Source organism: Gekko japonicus, unplaced genomic scaffold (assembly GCF_001447785.1).
Source record: "Gekko japonicus isolate JY-2015 unplaced genomic scaffold, Gekko_japonicus_V1.1 scaffold2110, whole genome shotgun sequence".
Lineage (NCBI taxonomy): Eukaryota > Metazoa > Chordata > Lepidosauria > Squamata > Gekkonidae > Gekko > Gekko japonicus.
Window position 1 is genome coordinate 285168 of NW_015172068.1, and position 9999 is coordinate 295166.

Consider the following 9999-nt stretch of genomic DNA (forward strand, 5'->3'; position numbering starts at 1 on the left):
CTGAGGGGAAAACTCTATGTTTCCCCCTCAGATGGCTGTGGCCCCACCCCCAGCGTGCCCGGCGTCATCACGTCACCTCTGGCTGACGTGCATGCGGCACGCTCGCCCTTCATGCACACTCGACACCGTCCAGGAGCCCCCCGCTGCGGACGAAAAAGAACTTGGCAACCCTACTCTGAAATCTAGGAACCTGGAGCATTATGCCCCCCATTTCCCCAGCAAGCACCAGCAACTTCCTGTGCCTTAGTATTCACGGCATCACGCTTTTCTCTCTTGGAAGCCCTCACTGTTTTAAGGTTTATTTACCCGACATTGGCCTTCTTGTGCTACGGCATTGTGGGCTTCTTGAATGGCCTGGAGGAAGAGAGAGAGAGAAAGAAAGAGGGAGGGTAAAGTATATCAAGGCATTTAGAAGGAAACCTGATGCTAGATGCCGCTAAGACTCCCCCACCCAAGTCACAGACCTTGTTGTTTTCAAGTCGTTTTGCCCTCTCATCAGGAGACAGATCTGCTGTTGTGTTGAGGAACGCCTTCAGGGCAGAGCCTTCGTCTGCAAGGGATGAAATACAAGTGCTAAGTGCAATACAGGAGGGGGAAAGAGACTTCTGACCAGTGTTCCCTCTAAGCTGAGTTAGTGTGAGCTAGCTCATAGTTTTTTAGCCTCCGGCTCACACATTTTTGTCTTGGCTCGGGAAGGATGGCTGGCTCCAGAGCAAACTAAGTTATGCAGTAGCCAAACTGCTCACTCGCAACTTTAATGCCAGGAGCTCACAAAGTAGACTTTTGGCTCACAGGACTCCACGGCTTAGAGGGAACATTGCTTCTGACACCTCTGCAAGCCTCCAATTCATTTGTATTTTGCATCCTTTATCATGGGCGAGCAAAATAGGGCCAAGTCCGACGGTGCAAAATCAGATAAAAATATACGCAATTAAATTACCAGAAATTCCCTATGCATTTCGCCAACAGGCTTTGTCAGGGGAATCTGCTCGTCTTGCAGTAGTACTTCAAAAGCAGTGAAAGCAGATTTGAACCAGTCCGTGGACAGAACTTACCAAATGACATTTTATCTTGATTGTTGGCCACCGCGTGTACAAGGCCAATTGTGCCACACGAATTGCTGGCGGTTTGCTTCAGGAAGTAGACCTTGGGGCTCACTTCTTGACCCTTCAGTTCTTCAATCTGCTTTTTCCTGAAGTTCTCATGCTTGATAAACACAAGAGTGTGTTGAATGAGTAAACGTCTTTGACCAGTGTTTCATAGCAAACTGAAACGGCTCTCACATTAGCATGCAGCACGCTTTTGTATGCAGGCATTTCCTCCTAATGTGGCAGAAAAGCACATGCACCGTTCATGCATGTATGAAGCGGCATATTCGTGACAATGTGCACTTGTTTCCGTTTAGGAACACAGTGTGTTGAACAGCTCCTAGCAGGTAAAAATAAATGCCCCTTTTGCTAAATACAACCTTGACCTCTTGAAGTAATTCCTTTGTGGCATCCGCCATATGATTATATGCTAAGTGAATTCCCAAGGCCTTGAGCTGAGCTGAAGATCTAAGCACTGGGCAAGCAACCTTTTGCTGGAAAAAGACATCTGCTTGTGAAGATCCTGGTGTGGTGGCAAACAAAACTGTGTGTGTGTGTGGGGTGCTGCTGAAGGCTGTACTCCGTCAGCCACGGCTGGAGCAAGCCAAGCCCCAATGGTGCCAGCACCCCGCATCCCAGGGATTCGACCTACAGTCAGTTGGTGGCTATGCAGGCTTGGGAGGTGGTGATAGGCAATGTTCCCTCTAAGCTGAGTTAGTGTGAGCTAGCTCACAGTATTTTTAGCCTCCAGCTCACACATTTTTGTCTTAGCTTAGGAAGGATGGCTCCAGAGCAAACTAACTTATGCAGTAGCCAAATTGCTCGCTCACAACTTTCATGCCAGTAGCTCACAAAGTAGAGTTTTTGCGCATAAGACTCCACAGCTTAGAGGGAACATTGGTGATAGGCCTAAGCCATGTACGAGTGATGCCTTTACATCACTTGCCAAGTGTTTGTGAACTTGTTTAAAGGATCACCCCATTTACTACCAGTACTTTTACTACCAGTACTAATACTTTCAGGCCTGAGTAGCTGGCTGAACCACTGCCACGATATTGCACAAAAGTCATATCCAAGACAAAGTCAGGGACAGCAACAGCAGCAGTGCTTCCCGTGAGCAAGAACTTGCCAATCATAACATCCTAGCTAAACTTTTAGCACAAGCCAGTTTTAATAGCTTTCAGACAGCGGGTGGGGATAATTTTGACTGCTAGTACATCGCGTCTCTGAACTGGGATAACTGAAGTGCGAAGGAGAATTTTCACACCATGTCTATGCTTTTGTTAGCGCCGTACTGGAGTGTTTGGAGTTACAAAGCCACCTTTCTTGTCCTAGGCTGAAGAAAATGGGCCACTTGTTCCTGTTAGGAGAGTCTAAGCATTGTGAATGGCCTGCAATTCACTTCAGCTTTCTATCTATTCTGGTTAATCCGGGGGGGTGCAGCCCCACCTCCCAAGTCAATGGGCTCATTCCAAATGTTCATTCTGAACATTTATGCATGGAAACCATATTAATTGCCCTTTCCTTCCTATAGGAAAGGCAGGTTCTCTTTAAACGTGGTTTTACAGATGAAAGGTAAAAAATAAGCCAAGGAAGGGGAAAATGTGGGATTTTACAAAAAGAGGCACCCAAGACATGTAGAATTGTGTTTATGACCCACATACATTTTAAATTGTTTTACTTCATTAGCTGTGTTGGGAGCTTTTAAAGAGGCAACACAAGATTCTATAGCTCATAAATAAATTATAGAAGAGCCTAGGTACAGAAATCTCACTTTCAAAATGGACTCCTTGGCCTTCTCTCAGTACTAAAAACATGTCGGCATCAGCTTCCAAATACAGCTGCCTAAGGAGAGGATGGCCTTCTCACAAAGGCTTTTCATCCCTTCTCCGTATCTTTGTTAAAAGACTCGTTAGGGAGAAACTATACTTTATTAATTTGATCTGAGCTCCTAATTGAAGTTCTTTCAGGAGGCTCATTCCAGCTTTCCTACCTGGCTGGGGTAAAGTGGTTAAAATGTTGGACTACCATGTGGGAAATCCAGCTCCAAATCTCCATTCTGCCACAGAAACATACTGGCTGACCTGGGCCCACACTCACAGCCTAACCTTACCTCACAAGGTGGTTTTGAGGGTAAAATGGGGGTGGAAAGAAGAAGAGAAGAAGAGGAGATTGGATTTATACCCCGCCCTTCACTTGGAGTCTCAGAGCGGCTTACAAACTCCTTTCCCTTCCCCTCCCCACAACAGACACCCTGTGAGGTGGGTGGGGCTGAGAGAACTCTGACACAAACTGCTCTTTTTCAAGGACAGCTGTGCTAGAGCTTGTGACTCTTGTGCAAGTGGAGGAGTGGGGAATCAAACCCGGTCCTCCCAGATTAGAGTCCACGCACTTAACCACTACACCAAACTGGAGGAGTATAAGAGGAGTATAAAATATCTAAATAACTGGTTGTCCAAGACTTCAGACTGTAATGATTACTCCCTAAACCTGAATTGCCTCGGCCTCAACACAACCGACACCAGCAATCCTCCAGAAAGGTCTTTTCTAGCGGAGGTTTTTACAGTCACAGTATAGGAGTCCCCAAAATATGTGGACCACATAACAATGGCAGAAGAGGAAGCAAGCCACCTAGTGATTCTAGAGCAAGCTTGTATTCTAGACTGCTCTGAGAAATCAGACTTAGATGGACTGCACTAGGCTTCTAAGAAGAAAGACGTCATTGCTTCCTGAGAACGCCACTGCTGAAACTTATTAAATAATCAAGTGATATTCAAGCAATATCGAAAGAGGTAAAAGGATCAGGTGTGAGCCACATGGGCAGGCAAGCTTTTTCCTGGGCTCTTGAATCCCAAGTAACATGTTCACTCTTACTATCGTATAGACAAAATTGACACATGCCACACCCCGGTCAGTCCGAACACCCACCTGCGCAGTAAGAGGGAAGAGCAACAGCACTGCACAAGCCGGGTTGGGCACGGCGTTCAAGGAGTCTTCCTCAAACCCTAGCACGTCCACAAACCGCCATCCGGGGCTCACTCCTAGGCGAGAGAGCACCTGCACGCGCGAGAGAGAGAAACGATGCTGAGCACGGAAACAGTGAGTATCAACCCCACCCTGTGTGTCTGTGTCAAGCGCTGCCAAGTCACAGTGGACTTACGGCAACCCCTTGGGGTCTCCAAGGCAAGAGATGTTCAGAGGTCATTTTGCATCGCAACCCTGGCATTCCTTGGAGGTCCCCCACCCCAAGTGCTCACCAGGGCTGGCCGGTCTTAGTTTCTGAGAGATAAGAACATAAGAGACGCCAATGTTGGATCAGGCCAAAGGCCCATCTAGTCCAACACTCTGTCACACAGTGGCCAAAAATACCAGGTGCCATCAGGAGGTCCACCAGTGGGGTCCACCAGATGATGAGATCAGGAGGTCCACCAGATGATGCGATCAGGCCAGCCTGGGCCACCGGGGTCAGGCCAACCGCCTGCTAGGCAGTACAGACTGGGAGCCAGCGACGGCTCCCTGTGGATCAGAACCTCATCTCACTGTGGAAAGATTGTGGTTGAGGAACACAGCTAATAAACACTGTGAACTTGCCTGTCTCTGAGGGAAAGGGGGGGGGGACGGGATGTGTGTGTCTGACGGGACTCCAAGATGTCCTTTCGGCATCTGAGGTCCTACCAAGCAGGTGTCTGGGCCGCTTGAAGGCTGTGAGCATTTGTAGAATAGATTCACCAAAACGTGAAGGGCTGGTACTTATTCCGCTGCTGGTCACAGTTAGCGGCACGATACTGAGCCTCTGGTTTGACCCGGCAAGGTAAAGTCTTTCTCATGGCCTCTAGGCAGATGGGTGCTGGTGGCACCAGAGGGGCCCGAAGTGGCCCTCACACAGAAAGGGGGGGGATCCACGTCTTAAGAGAGGAGACTCTGTTAGGGTTGCCAGCCCAAGGTTGTGAAATACCTGGAGGTTTTGAGGACGGAGGTCGAGGAGGGCAGGGTTTGGGGCCTAATGGCATAGAACCCCAACTACCAAGTGTGTTTGACTCAAGATCCGTGGGGAAATGGCTGGAGGTGGGGGCAGGAGCCCTTCCTTCTCCTGCAGTGTCGTTCTGTGCCTGTCTGGGCTCTCCTCTTCTTTTTGAAGAAGCCATGCTGTGTGGCTGCTGGGAACACAAGCTGGGGCTGGAAAACCCAGACCCCAACTCTTTAAAAACTGTAATCTTTAGCTTGGCTCTGCGAGAAAGTGATTGGTCCAAAACCGACTTCTGTCACTTGGAGAACAGCTGCAATAGCGGGAGGTCTCCAGCCACTACCTGGAGGTTGGCAACCCTAAACTATGTCCAGTATTATCTTATGGGAGAGTCCCGGGGTCCCTTCTGCAGGGAAACTGGATGGAGAGCTCTGCTCCTCGGTCTTCCAGCTGCAAAGGGCAAAAGCCCCTCACCTGTAGGGAGGACAAGAGACAGAAGAGCCTTTTCCAGCCACCCTTCCATCCGACCCCCTCGCAAGCAACAGCGCCAGGGTGACACAGCACAAAGCGTGGGGCTGCACCGCCACCTGCTGCCCATCCCCGGAACACCCAACTGGCTCCCTACAGCTCCACGGGGGAGCGGCCCACCCCAACCTGTCTCCCCCCTTTCCCCTAAGTCATCGAGAGACGGTCACTTCCAGCACTGGGAGGGAGCGGAGAGAGATGAGTAAGAGTCCAAATGCGGTCGCTTCCTCAATCTCCCCTACTCTCGGTTCTGTCGGAGCTTGGGGGGTGGGGTGGAGAAGGAGCGCAGGGAAATGGAGCGCAAGGAAACGCCCATCTGGGCGACGAAGCGGCGTCTGGTCCTTCCCGGCGGTCTGGACGGGCACTCACTTTGTTCAGCATCTGGAACAGAGAGAGACACGCGAGAGAGAGAGAAGAGGGGTCAGCCTGTCGAAGGGCGGGGCCGCCTCCCCATCTTGCGGCCAGAACATTCCCCCCCTTTACCAGAATCCGTTTCAGACCGACGCCCTTTTACAAAAAAACAGACTTTCCCCCCATCCTCTTCTTTCCGAGCCCTTTTAAGACCCCACCCCACCCCTTCTCTCGAGGGCATCTCAAACGACCACAGCTAAAAACTGCCATTTACCCTGAAAGCGCAATTCCAGTTGCAGGCGCTTTCTTTCTTCTTCTCCCCTGCCCGGCACCTGGGGACCTCCCCCCCCTGGAAAACACCTGCCTCCTCCCCAGCCGCCCGCAAGTCCAGAATTGCTCATACAACAGATCTGGGGGGGGGGGCGCCTTACCTCGGGGTTGATCTCCATGGGCTGCCAAGCCATTGTTCCAGTCGGCTCTGGTGCAGGGCTTCGCAAGAGACACACGCACACACAACTCCAAAAGCAGCAGAAGACCCTGGAGGGACTCTCAGCTGAGCCGCCGCCACCCGCCCACCGCTATATAACGCCACCGGGCTGACTCACTGCTGGAAAGGAGGGAGGGGGAGAGCGGGCGCTAAACGGCTCCGGCAGAACCCCAGGCCCTGCCATTCACCCCCCTGCCTTCTGGAAATGGTATGGCCCTTCCCCTGCCCCTCACTTCTCCCTGCAAAGGTACCCAATCTGTGCGCCTGGATCGTCCATTGGTTTTGCTAAGGGGGGCGTTGTGTGCCGGAACAAAGCTGAGGCTTAGCACGGTCCTCGCTCTGCTGATCCTCTGGGTAGAAGTTGCTAGCAAAGCACACGGTGAGCCTGCCGAGATCGGCAGCAGCAGCAGCAGGGCGGAAAGTGATAGCGAGCTGCGTCCCTGGTGCGGACAGCAGCAACCGGCAAGACGGTAGGCAGACGAAGACGTCACTGCATCGCGAAGCCGGAGTGATTCTTTTACCAGCCCAGGAAAAGTGTGCTCGGCTGTCGGCGGTATTTGCAAACGGCTCGGCGTTTTGGAGAGAAGCGGGTTTTTAAAGCTCTCGCGCAAGAACGAGCTGCTTTTATAGAACGAGCAGGCCAGACTTTGTTGCCAATGCTGCCCGCTGTTGCTTGGAAAAGAAACAGATGGGCTTGTCAGTTATTAGCAGAGAGCGCCTGTGGATTCGAGGGGGGGGGGAAGAGATGCAGAAACTCCACCGATGAAGCGTTTCTGCTAGTAACCAAGCTGGAGAAAACTCTGCCTTTTGGATTTCCGCTGGCCTCATAGATGGCAAAACCACAGGAACGCTGCCATGAAAAACAACAACACAACACTGGCCCTTCTAGAAATAAATGGACTAGCCACCTTGGGCAGGAAGGAGGGAGGGAGGGGCCTGTGGAAACTGAGCTGCTGGTGTTAGTCCACCTGCACCACCCCGCTGGGCCACCACCCCCATCTATAGGGGGTGGTGGCTGGGCACTTACACCGGAGCTGTACTTTTCAGGGCGCCAGCAAAGCAGTATGAGGCCTGAGAGAGGAGCACTCCTGTATTCTCTGCACAGGATCACGAGGGGTGGTTCTTAGAAGTCTGGCATGGACACTTGGCCAAGCAGGTCCTGGTGAATTCATATGCTTTCTCACCCTGAATCAGCTCAAAAGCTGCCGCCCAAACATTTTCGTGTGAGTAAGCCCGTTGATCAAAATGGGACATACTTCTGAGGCAACCTGGTCAGGGCTGCTCCCACCACTGTGTTTCATCTCATGTTGTTGCTGATGGGAAACACAATCCAGATGATGCGGATGGACCCAAAGGAGGGATCTGCAGAATTTGTACAAGGAGTTGCCCTCCTCTAGACCACCACATCACATTCACATCAACTTCCATGTTCCACTCCCCCAAAACATGAATCCAGTATTCTGTGGCATCACAGGCACAAACAAGTATTTTTTTAAAAAAGTGATACTCATTATTTTTAACGTGGAGTCACCTGAAATCTGCTGTCAAATTTCACAAGCCAATGGAGTGATCTATGGAAGATACAGGTCCAGCATGTTGTGGGTCAACCTTGGCAGTGGCACCACACTTGGATTTTAAAAAAGGCTCCTTACTGCTCTTGTAGGAGTGAACCCCCCCATTCCCCATTTGGCAAAAGATCTCATAGGTAAAGGTCAACTCTAGGGGGTGGTGCTCATCTCCGTTTCCAAGCCGAAGAGCCAGTGTTGTCCGAAGACATTTCCATGGTCATGTGGCCAGCAGGACTAAATGCCGAGGCGCACAGAACACTGTTACCTTCCCACCGAAACGGAATGGATACAGTGCCTTGTGGCATTTCAAATAGGTTGAAATGAATCCTAAGGGATCTTTATGATTTTTACATGAAGTCCCACAAAATTGACATCTTGCTTGTGCACGGCACCCTGTGCCTACGGGCTGCGCCATAAAACATTGTGATGAAGCAGTTCATGATATTGATATGGTACAAAAACATGAAAGATCAATGGATCCTCCAAGGAGCTTAGGGCGGCATATGTGGTACATGGTTGTCCTTTCCCCACGTTATCTTCACAACCACCCTGTGAGGTAGGTGAGGCTGAGTTTGTGTGACTACCCCATGGTCACCCAGCCAGCTTCCATAGCAGAAGGGGGATTCAGACTTGGGTCTCCAAGATCTTAGTCTGACACTAACCACTACACTACACTCTCTCTCTAATGTTCTCTGTTTTTGCCTGCCTGTGTTTCTGTGACTGTGGCCTTTGTGTTCTTTCTCTTTATTTTCAGAACTCTTCAACATTCCTGACAGGTCCTGTAAGGAACAGCCAGCGTTGAACCTTTATATTATCTGGGTTTATCACTTTCCTTAGGCTGTAAGTTTTGGCAGGCCCCTGGCCCAGCCTGCAAAAACCAATGTGCTTGTTTTAACTAAATTCACCTGTGGCTTTTGGCAGTTAAACAGAATTGTCCTGGGGGGTCTCTCGCTAAGTTGTTTCAACCTACCAGTGACAGTTAGCTAAGTGTGTCCTGATTGGCTATTGGGTTCATGGGCTGAGGCTCTGAAAACATGCTATTCGGTCTTCTATTTCTCCATGACATGGCCTGTCTGGTACAGGATGGACTTTTCTCTCTCAAGCCTAGAAGCAAGAACCATGTGATGGACCTGCATCTGATGAGCTAGCCAGCAAGCTTTTGATGTATAGTAAGATAGCTTTTAGCCAGATTGAATTCAGTATTATTCTTTCTTTTATTTGCCATTGCTTGTGCCTTAAGAGTGGCTCCTGCCCAGTATGCACTCTTTGTAACTTGAGCAGTTTACTAATACTGGGGTATTTTTCTACCTTCTAGTGTCTGGAGTTACTTACTGAGTGCATGCAAGATAACCTCAGAGGAAAACTTGAGAAGCTGAAAGCCTCTGGTAAAAGGCTCCTAGCTGGCCCAGGTGGCTGTGGTTGCAGCGCCTGGGAGCAGGAGTAGGGCTCTCTAGGACCATACAAGCCCATAGTCTGAAAATCCCAGGTCACCGGGCCATCATCATTACACAGCAACTCCAGTTCTTCCCCACTTTTCACGATCAAAGTAGACACTGCAGGAATGATAGACAGTTTTGTGCCCACCTGTTTGTTTTCACAGCAGCACAGCCACACAATCTGCAATGCCCTGGAGCCTGGCGTGGTGCCATTTGCCCGGTGCCCAGTCCTCCAAGCTGCACTTTTGGGCAAAGCACTTATGGAATGCCCTTCCTCTCGAGGCTCACCTGGTGACTATGTTGCTTTCTTTTAGATGCCAGGCCATAAGATTTCTGCTCACCTCAGCTTTTAAATGAGGGGTTGATATTTAAATACAAGTTTTGTCTGTAAAATTTTATTTTAAGCTGTCAGCAGTCTGTTTTTACAGTCTTTGTTTTTATGCCATGTGGGGTTCTGTTGTTGTTTTTTCTTGCTGTCAACTCACCGCTGAGTTATGGTGGACCCCTGGGGTTTTCAAGGCTGGAGGTGTTCAGAAGTGATTTGCCATTTCCTGCCTCTGTGTAGCGACCCTGGAATCCC

At 50.1% G+C, this 9999-nt stretch overlaps 1 protein-coding gene across 1 annotated transcript in view; it reads right to left on the bottom strand.

Moving 5' to 3' along the window:
* The window catches only part of UCHL1 (ubiquitin C-terminal hydrolase L1), a 13413-nt gene extending 6785 nt beyond the window's left edge, over window positions 1-6628 (bottom strand). Inside the window, exons 1-6 of the mRNA XM_015420832.1 lie at window positions 6360-6628; window positions 5947-5958; window positions 4017-4145; window positions 1056-1206; window positions 465-550; window positions 307-354 (exon numbers count right to left, since the gene is read on the bottom strand). Coding sequence (XP_015276318.1) covers window positions 307-354; window positions 465-550; window positions 1056-1206; window positions 4017-4145; window positions 5947-5958; window positions 6360-6392 — 459 coding nt within the window. The 5' untranslated portion in view covers window positions 6393-6628. The remainder of the gene's footprint in view (window positions 1-306; window positions 355-464; window positions 551-1055; window positions 1207-4016; window positions 4146-5946; window positions 5959-6359) is intronic.
* Window positions 6629-9999: the final 3371 nt, after the last annotated feature.